This window comes from Lagenorhynchus albirostris, chromosome 1, assembly GCF_949774975.1.
Source record: "Lagenorhynchus albirostris chromosome 1, mLagAlb1.1, whole genome shotgun sequence".
Classification (NCBI taxonomy): domain Eukaryota; kingdom Metazoa; phylum Chordata; class Mammalia; order Artiodactyla; family Delphinidae; genus Lagenorhynchus; species Lagenorhynchus albirostris.
Window position 1 is genome coordinate 134851137 of NC_083095.1, and position 18102 is coordinate 134869238.

General features: G+C 38.6%; 1 protein-coding gene across 7 annotated transcripts in view; it reads right to left on the reverse strand.

Annotated features, from left to right (window-relative positions):
• Positions 1–4025: 4025 nt before the first annotated feature.
• The window catches only part of CHRNA5 (cholinergic receptor nicotinic alpha 5 subunit), a 64838-nt gene continuing 50761 nt past the window's right edge, over positions 4026–18102 (reverse strand). For 2 of the 7 annotated variants that reach the window (XM_060155029.1, XM_060154982.1), the window contains exons 2-6: positions 16312–16463; positions 11544–11588; positions 9873–9982; positions 7367–8195; positions 4026–4558 (exon numbers count right to left, since the gene is read on the reverse strand). In XM_060155029.1, coding sequence (XP_060011012.1) covers positions 4397–4558; positions 7367–8195; positions 9873–9982; positions 11544–11570 — 1128 coding nt within the window. In that variant the 5' untranslated portion in view covers positions 11571–11588; positions 16312–16463 and the 3' untranslated portion in view covers positions 4026–4396. Of the gene's footprint in view, positions 4559–7366; positions 8196–9872; positions 9983–11543; positions 11589–16311; positions 16464–16758; positions 16906–18102 lie in introns of those variants that run through there. The other 5 variants (XM_060154990.1, XM_060155007.1, XM_060155023.1 and 2 more) reach the window with 5 other exon arrangements.

Sequence of the window (18102 nt, forward strand, 5' to 3'; positions counted from 1 at the left end):
GCACTAAACTGTGTGTTACTTGTGAGGTTACTTATGTGTATTGGGGGAGAGGCGGCTCACTGTTTTTTTAATTTTATTTTTTGTTGTGGTAAAGTTCACTTAGCATAAAATGTACCATCTTAACCATGTTTAAGGGCACAGTTCAGTGGTATTAAATATATTCAGGGCTTCCCTGGTGGCGCCGTGGTTGACAGTCCGCCTGCCGATGCAGGGGACACGGGTTCGTGCCCCGGTCCAGGAGGATCCCACATGCTGTGGAGCGGCTGGGCCCGTGAGCCATGGCCGCTGAGCCTGCGCGTCCAGAGCCTTGTGCTCCGCAACGGGAGAGCCCACAACAGTGAGAGGCCCGTGTACCGCAAAAAAAAAAAAAAAAAAAATATATATATATATATATATATATATATATATTCACATTGTTGTGTAACCATCACCACCATCCATCCTCATAACTTGTAAAACTATAGACCAGTTAAACAATAATTCCCCATTCTCCCCTCCCACCAGCAACCATCATTACACTTTATCTTTATGACTTTGACTACTCTAAGTACCTCATATAAGTGGAATCATACAGTATTTGTCTTTTTGTGACTGGCTTATTTCACTTCACAGAATGTCCCTAAGGTTCATCCATGTTGTAGCATATTGCAGAATTTCCTTACTTTTTAAGGCTGAATAATAGTCAATTTTAAGTATATACATTTTGCTTATCCATTTATCTGTTGATGGACACTTGGGTTGCTCCCATGTTTTAGCTGTTGTGGATAATGCTGCTATGAACATGGGTGTACTCTCTCCGATACCTTGCTTTCAGTTCCTTTGGGGATATACCCAGAAGTGGAATTGCTCGATCATATGGCAATTCTATTCTTAATTTTTTGAGGAACTGCCATACTGTTTTCCACCATGGCGATACCATTCTATATTGCCACCAACAATGTACAAGGATGGATTCTCCCCAGTTTCTCCACATCCTCATCATACTTTTTTTTTTTTTTCGGTACGCAGGCCTCTCATTGTCGTGGCGTCTCCCGTTGCAGAGCACAGGCTCCAGACGCGCAGGCTCAGCAGCCAGGGCTCACGGGCCCAGCCGCTCCACGGCATGTGGGATCTTCCCGGACCGGGGCATGAACCCGTGTCCCCTGCATTGGCAGGCGGACTCTCAACCACTGCACCACCAGGGAAGCCCTGTTTTGTTTTTCTGATAATAGCAAACCTATTGGTTGTGAGTCAGTATCTCATTGTAGTTTTGATTTCATTTCTCTAATGATTAGTGATTTTGAGCATTTTTTCACATGCTTATTGGCCATTTGTGGCCATTTCTTCTTTGGAGAAATGTCTATTCAAGATCTTTGTCCAGTTTTGAATTGCACTTTTTATTGTTTTAGGAGGTCGCTATGTATTCTAGATATTAATCCTTTATCAGATATATGATTTGCAAATATTTTCTCCCATTCTGTGGGTTGCCTTTTTACTGTCAATAGTGTCTTTTGATGCACAAAATTTTTTAATTTTCATGAAGTCCAATCTGTCTGCTTTTTCTTTCATTACCTGTGCTTTTTGTGTCATATCCAAGAAATCATTGCCAAATCCAATGTCATAAAGCATTTGTCCTGTTTTCTTCTAAGAGTTTTATTGTTTTAGGTCTTACATTTAAGCTTTTTCTCAACAGAGCTTCCTATCATCACTTCCTATCATCAAGCTACTGGCTTTGCTTTTGACATTTCAAGGTTTACTTATCATCCAGTTGTCTTGACTTTTGTTAAAAAAAAAAAAAAGATTCATGCAAGAAAAATGTCAAGAGAATTATGGCTAAATGAATATTGAACCAGCCTTTCGGGTAAGGTAATGTCAGAATATAATTCTTCTGCAGTGATAAAGTAGCATGCTGTGCTATGGACCATGTAAAAATGGACTAAATATGAAAACTGTGTTTTTTTTTTTAGCGGTCGAGATGTAACTGGATTTTAAAAAAACCTTACTGTTCAGAAATACGAAAAATTGTTTTGTTCAGTATCACAACAGATTTCCCAATGGTTTTCTTGTTTAGCTCACAATCTCCTTGCAGTTTATACTATTTCAGTAAGGTCTCACTACTGTCATTTCTTACCATGCACCTTTTTTTTTTCTTTTTTTTTTTTTTTTTTTTACTGTTTTTCAAGAGTCTAAGGACCATGCCCTCATTGTAGATGGTCTCAGTTATTTATTTTGCATAATTCTAAATTATTATACTATGAGAAATTATGCCTCGTCACACAGTCATTGTTAATGAACCTTTAGAACGGGGTTTCTCAGCCTTAGCACTAGTAACATTTTGGGCCAGATAATTCTGTGTTGAGGAGGGATGGGGTCTGTCCTGTACATTGTAGGATCTTTAGCAGCACCCTGGCCCCTACCCACTAGATGCCAATAACATACCCCCCATCCCTTGCCAGGTGTGACGACCAGAAATATCCCCTCAGGGGCAAAACTGCCCCTTTGAGAACCACTGCTTTAGACAAATTATTAAGGAGAGAGTATCCCATACTCCACTTCTGAATCTGAATAACCACTGGCAAGAGATGATGATACACAGAGACCATTTTAATCTTCTCATTAGTCATTATGATGTTTTTCCTATGCAAAAATAAAACTGACAAAATTGCAGCCCACTGTGACTCATGTTTCAGTAAGCCAAAAGAAGATTTCTATAAAATGTATTTACATGTAAAATTTTAAAGTAATAGTAATGGAGACATAATAAGAGGGATTGGGGATATATACATGCTATGACAGCCAACTGGCAATTTAAACTGATCGAACGAGGAGACTTTCACTCACTAAATAGCATTAAACACCTGCCTAAAATAAAAGGCAAATTAGACAGGATCCCTTCTGCCTTCTAAGGAGTGTTGAATTGAACTTAGATCTGTTACTATAAATAAATAAGGCAGTTGTTCTCTCAAGAGCTAAGAGTTCAAAATCGAATACAAGATTTCTGTCAGTATTTTCTTCCTGGTCATAGCTGAGTCAGGGACATTAAAGATGAAAAATTTTTTTTTCTGTTTTTGTTGGTTTGAATTTTATTTTATTAATTTTTTTATACAGCAGGTTCTTATTAGTCCTCAATTTTATACACATCAGCGTATATATGTCAATCCCAATTGCCCAATTCATCCCACCACCACCACCACCACCACCACCCCCGCTCCTTTCCCCCACTGGTGTCCATACGTTTGTTCTCTACATCTGTGTCTCAATTTCTGCCCTGCAAACCGGTTCATATGTACCATTTTTCTAGGTTCCACATATATGCGTTAATACGCGATATCTGTTTTTCTGACTTACTTCACTCTGTATGACAGTAGAGATGAAATTTTAACTTGTCTACCTGTGATACATGATACTGTATTGAATAAGTAAGTAGTAATAGGCTAAGACCAGATTACGTCTAAAGGCCCTTGCAACACTAATATTCTAGTACTGTAACTGTTGGAATGAAAGAGATAAAATTGAAACATCACAGGTATGTAACAATGTGCTTATACATAAATACCACCTTTAATTTTAGAAGATGGTTTTCTCACAGAACAATTTAGTAGTATCCACAGACGTGTTCTTAAAATGGGATTCACTTAGTTGTCATGGACACTTCCAAGATCAAAGATAAAAAGATGCTACCAGAATTTATATAGAAGGTGGTTCTATTAATTGTGGGAAAAAGTGGACAAAAGGATTGAAATGAATGTTAAGGATATGCTACTGCATGTCGACACGAGTTATCTGTTGTATGATTTCACAATGGAAGGTAGGCTGTAAAAATAGTTAATAATTATTCAGTTTACGCATCTACAAAATAAAGTAAGCCTTAAAGGAGTTCCCAGTTCCCATTTTTCATTTTTTAAAAATGTTCCTGATAGAAGAGTAGCATCACATTCAATCATTATCATACCAAGTAGTCAGCTTATTTAATACAGCAATATATTATACTTAAGATTAGCTCTTACCCAATGAATACAGGACAGAGAGAATTTTTAAATGTGTACCTTTACTAAATGAAATCAGTCTTCAAATACAACAGGAATTTCCCAGCACAGTCAAAAGATGAACTTAACTGTTGATTACAAAGCAGAATTAATTGACAGGATACAAACATTAGATTTTTACTAGTACAGTTTAGATAATATTTTGTGCTGCTATTTTTAAAAGATCAAATGTTATTCAGCCAGTTATTACTTCAGTCATGCAGGTAGATGTTCTAATGGGCAGTCTATTGAGATAAACTGATGTTAGTATCTGTTAATCTGTTGAAGCTTGCATCAAATTTTAAACACAATTTACATTTTCATAATTTTATAGGTGCCATAAGAATTATGTGCCTTTTAACTAAATTCCTACTACAGCCCCTAGGGAAGTGTCACTTATTTGCATTTCCAATATGAATTGGTACTATTATATTTGCCCATTTATAGATAACTGGAACAAAAAGCCCAAGAGATCCAACAATTGAAACCAGAAGAAAAGTCCACAGAAACATCCGATCAAGAACCTGGGCTATGAATTTCCAATCTTCAACAACCTGTATCAAAAAACAAAAAACCCATGTTAAATAATTAAGACACAAAATTCGTAAATTTACACATCGACTTGTAATATAAGTGGGTTATTCTGATAGAATTTTAATAAAATATAGTACTTAGATATTTTAAAATAAACTTTAAAACATCTTTTTAATTCTTACTATATACAGTTATCTTTATTACTTGTTCGGCCCAGTATTGTTTACTTCTTTTAATTTTTGAAGATAATCCAGCCTGAAGTTAATTTCATGACAAATTAAAAGTTGGTTCAGAATAATATGTATTCAACAGCTGTTAATCTTCTTCCTCACCCCACCTGCTTTACTTTCCTAGGATTTCCTAGGGACCATTTGAACCTAAGCTCATGAGTTCAGAGCTTCTGGTGAGCTCATTCCCTCCCTGTTTTCGCAGCCCAAGCAGGGAGCTGGCTCAGCAGGTGTGAGTGCCCTCAAGGGAAGGGCAGGCTGAGACCAGGCCCCGAGCACCAGAGGTTCCCTCCCACCAGGCCACTTCCTTGACCACGAGCTTCCCTAGCCCCTTTTCTCTATGAAGCACCGGGTCTTCTACAGGAACTGTGCCCCAAGTTTCAGGATAATGTAGAATTTAATGGATTATAAACACCCTACTGCTTCTCGACTTATAAGTTTTTCCCCTGTAAATAAACCCCATTTACTGGCCCTCTTGGAAGGAGCTCGGATCCTTTTGCACAACACTTTGCAGACATTCATTAAATCCCATCTCAATCCATATCATTATCTAATATCTGTATTTTAAAAAAATTATTTATTTTTGGCTGTGTTGTGTCTTCGTTGCTGCGCACTGGCTTTCTCTAGTTGCAGCGAGCAGGGACCACTCTTCGTTGTGGTGCATGGGCTTCTCATTGTGGTGGCTTCTCTTGTGGAGCATGGGCTCTAGGCACGCGGGCTTCAGTAGTTGTGGCTCGTGGGCTCTAGAGCACAGGCTCAGTAGTTGTGGCGCACAGGCTTAGTTGCTCCACGGCATGTGGGATCTTCCCGGACCAGGGCTCGAACCTGTGTCCCCTGCATTGACAGGCAGATTCTTAACCACTGCGCCACCAGGGAAGGGAAGCCCCTAATATCTGTATTTTTTAAGACTCCATTGATAGCTTCACCTTATAAACTAATTATACTTACACCAAATAGAAACTTTATGATCCACAAGCATTAAAAGTTTATTAGATTAAAACAACATTGTAAATCAACTACAATAAAAATTTTTTAAGTTTATTAGAAACATACGTCAAATGTCCCTTTGGGGGGAGGGCTGTTATTTTACCGGATTCATTCCACCTGCTTACCACGCCTGCTAGAAATTTTTCCATTTAAAAAGGCTTTAGAGATTAGAATTCATATACATTTTTTATTCTAGGTACTATTTTATTATTTTTTGATTATATTAGTTTCAAGTGTACAACATAGTGATTCTAAATTTTTATAGATTATACTCCATTTAAGTTATTATAAAATATTGGCTGTATTCCCTGTGCTGTACAATATATCTTGATAGCTTTTTTATATATAGTAGTTTGTACCTCTTAGTCCCCTGCCCCTACCTTTCCCCCCTCTTTCCTTTCACCACTGGTAACCACTAGTTTGTTCTCTATATCTGTGAGAGAATTCATATAATTTTAATGCGACTATTCAAAGTAAATTCAATTATGAAAATAGTACTATAGTCGTAGCCTTAAAAATATTACAAAGGGCTTCCCTGGTGGCGCAGTGGTTAAGAATCTGCCTGCCAATGCAGGGGACGCGGGTTCGAGCCCTGGTCTGGGAGGATCCCACATGCCTCGGAGCAACTAAGCCCGTGAGCCACAGCTACTGAGTCCGCATGCTACAACTACTGAAGCCTATGCGCCTAGAGCCTGTGCTCTGCAACAAGAGAAGCCACTGCAATGAGAAGCCCGTGCACCACAACGAAGAGTAGCCCCTGCTTGCTGCAACTAGAGAAAGCCACGCGCAGCAACAAAGATGCAACGCAGCCAAAAATAAATAATTTTTTTAAATTACACAATAGAAATAAAGAATAGTGACAAGACTGAAATATTACATGTTTTGAAAGAAAACTCCAGTTCAATATGATCACATTAATAAAATGTATTCATAGTTCAATTCTTGCATTTTAAATATTAACCTTAAATAAGGAGCCAGTGAGTTATTTTTCTATAATAAAGTTTTGAGCAAATTTTTGTTTTTAAGCAAATTAAGCATATTATTAAGTACTACACTAAGCTTCACTTGTACACGTTGATGTATAATACATAACACCTGAGAATACCTTACTGCTTTTGATTTCGCTAACATTCTTATAAGTGAACAACAAAAAGATTTATTCTAGAAAAATATCTTGGCTGTATTTATAAAGGCTCCATTAGACTCATTCTTTAAAAAATGAAATCACTTTTGATAAACTATAATGCAGTTGTGCCTGCAGATTACTATAGAATCCAGAAACAAAGTTACTGAAGATCAAATTAAAGCAGTTAATCATGTCAGAGCCAAAAACCAAATGGCAGGATTACTACGCCTTAGAATAACAGAACAGTCAGCATAACACAAAGTGTTTTCAAAAGTCATCCAAGATGCTGATGGGGGAAGAGGAGACGTGAGATTTGTGTACATGCCACATTTTGCAGATGTTTTAACTGAAATTTTAGTAAAGATCTTTTACAGAACAGTGTGTCAACATCTCTGGCCCTCAATCTATACTTAGTCTTAAGGGTCATGCTGTTTGCCCGACTTAGAATTAAAACAGATCTGCATTTGTAAATATACGTGGTCACAGACCTCACGGACATCATTCTCCTTCATGACGTGTCTTGTGATGTAGCGAATGGAATCAAGTGCAGCTTCCAGTGTGTTTCTAGATTTTGGCCCACGGCTGCTCTCAGTTTCCTCCTTCTGACTGAAGCACCTATCTACATGACTTCGCATGCAAAGCAGTGTTGGAAGCTTCTGAAGAAATATCTTGCGGACCCACGGAGCCATAGCGTTATGTGTTGAGGAAGAACGGTGATGGATGTTGATAGCAAAGACAGTGACCATGATGGATAGTGTCACAAAGATCATGGTAAACACCAGGTATTCTCCAATTAGAGGTATGACTTTGGAAGATGAGGGTATGATCTCTTCAATAACAAGAAGGAAGACAGTCAGAGACACGAGTACTGAAGTGCAGAGACAAATCTTTTCACCTTCATTTGAAGGAAGATAGAAGACAAGTATGGTTAAAAATGAGAGCCCAATACAGGGTATAATAAGGAACAAGGTATAAAAGAGAGGCAGACGCTTAATTACAAATGAGTAAGTGATGTAAGGATACCAGCAACAGCTGTCGGTTCTGTTTCCTTTGCTTCCTGTTGCGCTCACAATTTCCCATTCTCCATTATCAAAAAAATCTCTCTTGTCCACATCTTGATCCTCCAAAATTATATCAACCTGTGATCCATCGTAAGTCCAAGAACCAAATTTCATGGAACAGTTTTGGAGATCAAATGGGAAAAACGTGACATCAATGGTACAGGAACTTTTGTAGTTTGCCGGTGGAGTCCAGGTAACAGTGCCATCGTACCTGACGACAGTTTTTGTACTGGCCCCTTCAAAACGTCCATCTGCACTGAAATACACACATGCACAGTAACAATGCAGAGATTAAACAACCTGGGCGTGCATTTTACAAGCCTAATATAAAAGAAAACCTATACCATAGCACGAAATACTTTTTAAATTATTACACTTGGGATATACCTGCTCCACGTAAGGGACTCTAGTTTAAAGACACTGCCCTTAAATATCTAACTCCATTGAAACTAAACCCCTATTTCCATGTCTACTCCAGGACTGACAGATCTATATTCACAGAATCCTGAGATTCAAGTGGTTGAAATGATTTCACTTTGATTACACACAAAATGTAATTAGGCTAATTTATAACAATGGATGTGCACAGAGCCAGAACCTGAATCCACATTCCTAGACGTCCCCTTCTCCCCTCAGTGTTCTTCTCCCTCCATGACAGATACTGGACGCTTCCTACACTGACAGGGAAAGAACAATAGCCCCAAACTGGGCACAGCCCTGGAAAACAGCCGTCCCTCTCCAACTCTGCCATCGTGTGAACTCACGCACTGGAGAAGTCTAGCAGGAAACATCACCACCAACATGAGCTATCTTCGAAATATTGCTCTCTATCTTAAAATTCGTGTGACTTTTGCACACTCCTATGTGATATATCCATGTTAAATATCCAAATGTTTGCAATGACTTAGAGTAAGATAATGCTCCAGGAAGCTGCATCATGCTTTGTTCACTCCTTCCATGTTGAGAAGCATGGAGGTAAAGGTTTGAAAAGTGAAAGGTATTTTTTGCTTAGCATTTGCTCTGTCCTCATGTCAACGCCTTCTTGCAAACAAGACAAAGTGCACTAGGATAAGCACAAATTCCCAGAAATGTCCTGGAGTGGTTGGTCCTAGAAAAAAATGAAACTGGCACCCAGAAGTATCCTCTCCCCTAAGTTAAAAACCATCCTCAAAACACACTTAGGTAGAATACCTACAAATATGAGTTAATAGTTAATCCAACATTCCTCATTCTGGGAGATTCTTATACAGTATTTAAAGCAAAATTAGAAGGATGCATATTTAAACATAAAGCATGACCTTAACTATTTTTACCAAAAAATTACCCTACATAATTACCTTAACTATTTTTACCAAAAAATCTGGAAGGCAGTCTGCCAAATATGTAGTCTAGAAAATAAGAGTGTAAATGGGGATGTCAGCCTACTCCCCACGCACCACGTGTGAGCTGTGTGATCCTGGACAAGTGTAACTATCTTCGGCCTCCATTTTCTCATCTGTCAAATAGATGTGATCGTACCTAGTTCATAAGGTTATCTTGAGAACTGAATGAATAAAGATAAGGCACTGAGCGTCATGCCAGGCACAGAGTAAGCCCACCATGCGTGTAAGTTTATAACAGTGGTTGCCACCAAGTGATGGTAATAACGGGATTGATTATATTCCCCCCAACTTCCTTATGCCTTTTTGGACTTCCCAAATGTTTTACAAATTTTTGAAATCCAAGAACACTTACGATCAGAAAACAATATACCAAAAAAGGGAGAGGATCCACAGAACCTATCTGTAGGTTCATGAAATGAGAGAACACGAGATTAAGTCCTCTGACTTTATAGCTAAACAATTTTCAAAAGGAAGAAAAAATTACTAGTGCCTAATAGTAATACAGTTGTTTTCTTTTGAAAACAAAAAATGGTATTCTGGATATAACTTACTTATCAAACAAAACAATGTCTGGAGTCCAGAGAGAGTCTGAAGGGACTCGTATAACTTTTATTCCACTGTAGTCATCAGGGTTCCATCTCAATTTTACATCTATCCATTCCTTTAAAACAAAGAAACCTGACTCAATTTCAATAAAATTAACAGTCAAAAACACTGAAAGCTATACTCTCTTTGCCAAATCCAGACATTTCAGACACGAAGTCACCTCTACTCCCAATAAAGAAAACTCACCTCCACGTCCTTCTTATGGGCACTGGAGGATATAGCCCTGTCCCCTCATGTGGTGGCTCTAGCCATGGTCCTCAGGAGACACAGGCGAGGACCACAGCTGCGTACATTCATGGATCTGCTCAACACCTCTTCTCCCACCAGCTGACCATGCCCAGGAGCTGCAGCCATGGGCACCTAAAGTCCAAGTTCAAGGGAAACATTCTCTTTTCTAGCTTTCTTGTCAATGACTGGCTGGACTGGTCCATGCAAAGAGCAGTTGGATTTATTACACATTCCACATAGTTAAACACCTTGTCCCACCTCCACACAGTAACAATTCTGTGATCATGTCAAGACTTGCACCCCACACTTCCCTGGTGGCGCAGTGGTTGACAGTCTGCCTGCCGATGCAGGGGACACGGGTTCGTGCCCCGGTCCGGGAAGATCCCACATGCCACGGAGCGGCTGGGCCCGTGGGCCATGGCCACTGAGCCTGCGCGTCCGGAGCCTGTGCTCCGCAACGAGAGAGGCCACAACAGTGAGAGGCCCACGTACCGCAAAAAAAAAAAGACTTGCACCCCAAGGAAAGCACACATGTCTTTCAGGAATTGGGGGTTAGGAAACTGGCAGTAGGTATTAAAAATCAGCAATAATAAAGAACAAAGGGAAGCACTCAACAGCAGTTGGGGACATCTGGCCCAGAAAGAAAAGAAGTTCTTTATATAAGAGAGACTATGAACATAAAAATAAATCATTACATTCTTGCCTGTTCCCATCTCACTGAAGAGTAAAAGCCAAAATCCTACAGTGGCCTAGAAGCCACTACTCATAACCTATGCTAGGAACACCCATCGGCCTCCCGTTGCTTCACTGACCTCATCTCCTACACCCGTCCCATGGCCACTCACCTCCAGCCAGCTGGCTTCTTTGCTGCTCCCTGAACATGCCAGGCACCCTCCATCCTCAGGACCTTTGCACGTTTCTGTCCCCTCTGCTTGGAACAGTCCTCCTCCAGATACTCACATAGCTTGCTTCTCCCCCTCCTTCAAGTCTTTGTTCAAATATTACCTTCTCAGTGGTACTTCCCCTGCCCATCCTATTTAAAAGTACAGTCCCCAACCCTTCCTATCTGCTCTCCCGGTGTATTTTTCTCCAAGCTTATCAGCTTGAAAGGTACTGTACAACTTCCTATTTATTCTCCCCATTGGAATGAAGTTCATTGAGGGCCTAGACTTTTGTCTGTTTTGTTCACTGCTGTTTCCCCAGTGCCCAGAACAGTGCCTGGCATATAGCGGGCACTCAAATAATATTAACTGAATGAATACAAGACTCCATCGACCTCATCCTTCTGCCTCCTGCCAACCCACCAAGACCAGATACTCATGCTACAAACCCTGTAATAACAGTGGCACCAGTCAACAGTTGGGTGGCCCTTTGAATTTTATACATACCTGCTTCAACCAGACATTGGTTGTCATTAACTGATTTTTCTCATCCTATGAAATAAAAATTTAAATAAGGCTGATTATTTCAATTACAGAAACAATAATTCTTTAAATAAGAATTTTCTCAGTTTTATATAAACACTCCTCTATATATAGTACCTACGTTCTGTTCATCAATCTGGTTCTCTAGAAAAGCAGGATATTTTTACCAGCCTAATTTCACATTACTCCTTCCAACATACTCTGTATTTCAGATAAGCTGCCCGAAAGGACACCATTGGCATTTTTAGATTTAATATTAATAGTCTCAGCTACTACATTTCCTCAAATCTAAGATGCAATCTAAGAATCACAACATTATTTTATGTACTTAGCACTAAGAAAGAAAAAGGGTGATAATGAATTGTAAGTTGTCATTAATTATAAGACATCTTGACTTCAGAAGTGCTAAAATGTGGGAAAATGTGCATCTTACAATCAGTGAGATACAATGTGTGCATTCTTGAGGGACTATAACTTGTCATTTGCTTCTGCTGAGGCACATATTTGAATCTCTCCATGGAGCTGTTACGTAGAAAAAAATATGGATGTCAGAGCCTTGAATGGCAACTTCATAAAGCTTTTACATCCTACTTTTCTAGAGGACCAGGGGTCCTTGCTACTTACACCTTCCTGCTGTCTTACCTTCACTTACGCCAGTTCTTCACTGAATTTTCAAGGCCTAATTAAAGTGATAACTCTTTCATTAAGTTTTACTGAAATATCATGGAGCCAACTGAACCAGTAAAAGATCACCATGATCATCAACCACAAACAGACCCTGTGTAGGATACAATGCTCAGAGCACACAGACACACAGAAGCACAAGGCAATCCCTACAGTTGGGTAGAGAGGATGGGATATAAATAGCTTAGGTGACTGGAGTGTTTCCATTCCCTATCCCATCCGAACAACAGGTGAATGACCTAGGAGAAAGGAGGAGGCCAGAAGGAAGCACATCCCTAGGGACAAAGACAGCTGTTAGGTCCCTACATGGAAAGAATGGGTCCTAGGAAATACAGCATGGCCATCCCTATGACACTGTGTCTTCCAAGGAGCAATTTTCCTTGATTAAAACACTAGAGCTGGAAAGGACCTAGAGATTTTATCTACTGTAATCCCTTCATTTTGCAAATATGAAAACTGGCCCAGTGAGGCAACTTGCTTAAAATCACACCACCAATTAGTGGTAAAACCGATTCTAAAACTCAAAACTCCTAAATTTAAACACTACACCACCAGCTCTACCATCCACCCCAAAGTCACACACCATCCAGAATAACTGCTGAGCCCTGTATTAGAATATGCCTTTCAGACAAAAGTTCTAACCAGAGGCATTAAAAATTAGGAAAGTTCTGGTAAACATATTACCTGTGATGCTGCATGGCAGTAGGTCGTCTTTGAGAATCTAATGAAAATTATAGACCTTTTCACCAGAAAAATGTGAACACACATAGATTTTGCTCTGTGAGCTAGGACCTAGTCCATACTTAGTATCTTTAATAGTAACATAGATAAAAGAAAAACCCATAAGTTCACAACTGGCCCCAAAGATGTGGGTTAGCCATTGCCTTAGGGGGATACAGCCTCTTTTAACCTCAAGTATCTCTTGAGCATCTATCACGTGTTCAACACAGTGGAGGATGCAACAAAAACCAAACTGAGGGACTTCCCTGGTGGCACAGTGGTTAAGAATCCACCTGCCAATGCAGGGGACACAGGTTCGAGCCCTGGTCCGGGAAGATCCCACATGCCGCGGAGCAACTAAGCCCGTGCGCCACAACTACTGAGCCTGCACTCTAGAGCCCATGAGCCACAACTACCGAAGCCTGCGCTCTGCAACAAGAAGCCACCACAATGAGAAGCCCGTGCACCACAATGAAGAGTAGCCCCCTCTCGCCGCAACTACAAAAAGCCTGCGTGCAGCAACAAAGACCCAATGCAGCCAAAAATAAATAAATAAATTAATTGATTAATTTAAAAAAAAAACCAAACTGAGTGAAGACAAATGTATGATGACACTCAGGAGGAAACCACAGATAAAGAAATGTTAACTACTCATAAGCATGGCAGAAAAGTTTTAGGGGTAATAGGGTTTTTTTAACCTGACCATAAAAATAAAATCAAAACAAACAAGCCAACACTGATATTTTGAAAAGACAGAGCGAGAACATGTAGGAAGTAAGATAGGAATCTGAGGAAACTTCAAGGAAGAGCCACTAAACATGATCACAAGGTTGCGGGGCAAAGACCTTAGCGATTAAAAGGAACATAAACCCACTGAGAAGCAATTCAGTGAAGCTTCTATCAATGTCCAGGGCCCTTGACCCTCATCTTCCCTGACTCTAGTCCTCCTCCCCTCTAATTGTCACCGACCGTATATTTTCTGGGCTCTTCTCTCAAGAAGCAACCCTTCCTCAACGTCTCTGCTTGGCTAACCCTTGCTTCTACCACTTTCTATGAATGTTCTTCAAGGATCGGGCTCCTGCTCTCTCTGCTTTAAAACTGCATCAATTCAAAGTTTTCAACAATCACCCCCAGGCCAGCAATTCCAAACTGACATCCTCAGCCTCGTCTCTCACCTCGGAGACAGTCTTGACCTTCCAAGGTCCTCAGTGAACATTTTCTTTTGAGTGGACCACAATGACCTCATACCAAAAGCAAACCCATCGTCTTCTCTGCCCTGCCCCCATAACAACCAATTTTCTCTTTCAAATTGGTTACCCTTCTAACCACCTAGGCTTCAAAATAAGATGCCTCCCTCCATATTCAGTGGTCAAGTCCTGTTCCTTCTTATATTTGCTCTATCTTGCCCCTCAAGCTTCTAATCTTTCACTCTTTGAAGCCACGTATTTAATTATCTTATTGATCCTCTTAAAGTACTGCTTTTACCATGTCTGTTACCCATCAGATCTCTCATTCACTCAGCATTTACTACGTGCCAGACACCATGCTAGGCTCTGGGACAGACACAAGGACTAAAGCTCACTCTGCTTTGAGGCGGCCCTGCCAGCACTTGAGTGCCAGTCAGCGTAACTGGAACAGAAGAGAGACTGTCTTAGGAAGTTCGGATTTCAGAGTCTGACAGATGAATTTGGCCTTGAAGGATAAATGGCTTGTGCTGAGAAGGAAAGTTCTCCAAACAGAAGCAATGGCAGGAGCAAAGGCACAGTGGCACACAGGCATCACTCCTCACCTCCTCTACCATCCAGTCAGACCATCGATCTAAACAGCCGAACAAAAAGGCTCAGTATCGCTTATGTACCTGTGATTATACTGTTCCTTGTTATTAAAGTTCTTTCCTCTCTGCATGCCAGATCCTACACTTAGCACAAGCCCAGCTCATGTGCCACTTCTTCTACCCAGGCTTCTTTGATAATCTCAATCATCAAGATCGGAAATCCCAGATCTCTGTGACATCACGATTTAGTACTGCAGCATTCTACACTTACTCCATTTACATGCTGACAGTCCCAGCTAGAAAGAAAAGTTGAAAGCAAGCCCTACTAACTTACTTCCTACTTCCCTATGTTTAATTTATATTTAAAATCTTCCTGTATTGCCTAGTAAAGGATCAAGCACAGAGTCCATATTCATTGATCTTTCTAGAAGCAATTAGGTTACATATATCAGTCAACAGACTTCAAAAATGTATATCCTTTGATTCATCACCTTTCTTAAGGAAAGGAGAAATTCAAACATTTATGTACAAATATTCATCATTGTCCTTTATAATAGGGAAAATTGGGAACAAGCTTCTGCCAACAATAAGAGAATGTTTAAATAAATTATAAATGAAATACAGCCATTAAAAATTACACTTGAAGATTATATAATAAGAAAATGTTCATCATGTAACAATAGGGGAAAAAGCAGTAATCAAAATTATATCTAAAATAATACTTCAATTTTGTAACATATTCACAAAGAAAAAACTGGCAAGAAATACAACAAAATGTTACCAATGGTCATTTCTGGGTGGTAGAATTACAGTCAAGTTTTATTTTCTTATTCGTATTTTTTTGAACTTTCTAAATTCTTTCCAAAAATCATGCATTGCTTCTCTAATCAGAAAATAAAGGCACACCTATAAATGTTATCTGTGTCCATACATACATACACACACACATATTTGACTATTCTGGGAACACAACAGGGAAACAATTATTGATTGACATGATCAGAAAAAGAAGAAACTAGTTTAAAAATTAGCCTGAACCTTTTAGTTTAAAATAGAAATAATCTCTTGACAATAAGAACAAGTTACAATGGGGAATTTACTACCTGGTAAATGTCACATGGAAAAACCTAAGAAATGTTTTAAGTGTGATACTGAGGCAATGATCTGTTGAGATCCCTTTTCGGTCCTAAAAATCTACAACTCTAACTCTTGGGTTTTTTCTTTTAAATTTTTTGACTTTTTGGTCATATTTTTTAACATATTTAAGGAGAAACTTCCATATAAAGGGTTTAATATCTTTGAATTTATTAAAAAATAGACCTATTTTAATTACCAAATGAGATAAAATGATTTCTAAACTACACAAGATTATGTAAACATACAGTATTCCTATGTCTGTGGTGTAATAATTGTTTTTCCCTGGTGAGTTCCTGGAGGAAAAGGACTATGTTCATTCACCTTTGTAATCTTTGCAGCTGAGCACGGTGCCTGGGCACACAATACGCTCTCCATAGACCTGTATGAAATTGAATATGGAATGATATGCACACCTACCACATCCACTAATTGAGATATTGCAAGGCCAAACTTTATTTTTATTTTGTCATTCAGGTGTTCCACTGGACGAACCCATCTCTCGTAGTCTTGAAATAAATCCTTAAACAAACTATCTTCATGTTTGGCAACAAAGGATGGTTCAGCTAATCCTGTATAACAAATTTTTAAAAGTTAGTGGATTGGCTTCTCTCCCACCAAATACCTCTACTTTAAAAAAGTTTCGCATTACTAATGAACCAAAGTATTATTTAGGCTGTTGTCAAAGGCGATTTTAAAATGAAGGAGATTTTAAAATGTTTGTGATCAATAAGGGACACTCTGGTTCAGATATATTTCTTAGTTAAATCAGATTATTCACATGGAAATATGCTGAATTCCAAAAGAAGCACTCAGTACTTAATACAGAGTAATTTAAAAACTAAGTAACAAAAGCTTTTAAATTACCAGGGCTAGGGGGGTTGCTTGTCCTAAAATTCCAAACCTAGAAAACAGATATATTAAGGTTTATTGATCAACTATAAATGTAAAATAAACATGCTTTAATTTACATGCTTTTAATATACAAATATATAAATATTGAACAAATTATTCAGATTTGTCATACATCTGTTTGCTATACATTTGTATACAATTACCTTAGGGCCTAAGACTTAAAAAAAAAAAAAAAGATAAAATTTAAAAAGTTTTAGATGCCATAAGCCAAAGACTGGTTAGATTTACGGATCACAGTTATGTTTACACTTCTAATAAGCTTAAGTAAGCCTCTTTAAAGAAATGAGTTTTCAGTGTTTTATGGACACTGGAGTCTCTATCAAGGAAATGTGGAATGTGTGAAATTCAAGGATGACATTTACTCAAGACTCATGATTTTACAAAGAAAAAACATTTTTTAAAACAAAATGTCACTGGCTTATTTATCATAAAGTATATACATAGGGATTTAGAGTAGCTAGTGTTGGCCTTTCTCTAACCTAAAAGAAATGATTTAACAGAAAATTAGCACTTTCACAAAATCTTCTCTTTTTGTTGTGATAGACCATGTTTTCTATTTGGAGCTATTAAAAAGTATCTGGTTACTCTAGCTAGAGGAAACCCATTCCCTGATTTTCTTTCACTGCTTATTTCTTCATTAATAGAGCAGCTTACTCCTCAGAGTTTATGTCTTGCTTCCCTGGGCAATTTAAGATATTTGATTTAATCTGTAAGTATCATAGAGTTTGTGCCATGCCTCTGTAAAAGCCTCCTTATGCGGAAATGTGCAGCAATGGAGATATTTCAATTCAGTTAGAATATTATACACTAGAGAGGCATTCTTTGTAATGTTCAAAAGCTGTTAATTTCAGAGGTTCAAGTTAAAATAGCATTATTGAACCATTTCTCCTATTCTGATCCTATTTTAAAATGGAAACAACAAAAGTTTAAGGTTGTTTAAAAGACAGAGATAACAAAATGTTTTTTAACAGAATCTAAGGAAATTTTGCCTTAGGGAAAAAAATACTAACTTGAATTGCCACCTCAAATTTTGTTTGAAAGAAAGTAGATAGGGTATAAATAAACAAAATGATAAATTTATCCTAACATTCTACTTAATGAGAACATTTAAGATACTGCCTTGTGAATACCTTCTTAGTACATCCAATACTAGAAATACCATTTTCTTAGCACAACTTTACAGAAATGCCAGGTGCAAAGGTCAGTGGTATTTTAGCACAAAACCTTAATGGCGCACTCAAATTCTACTTAGAGGTTATGTTTCTTTAGCTGGTTCTAAATGTTTTACGTTTATAC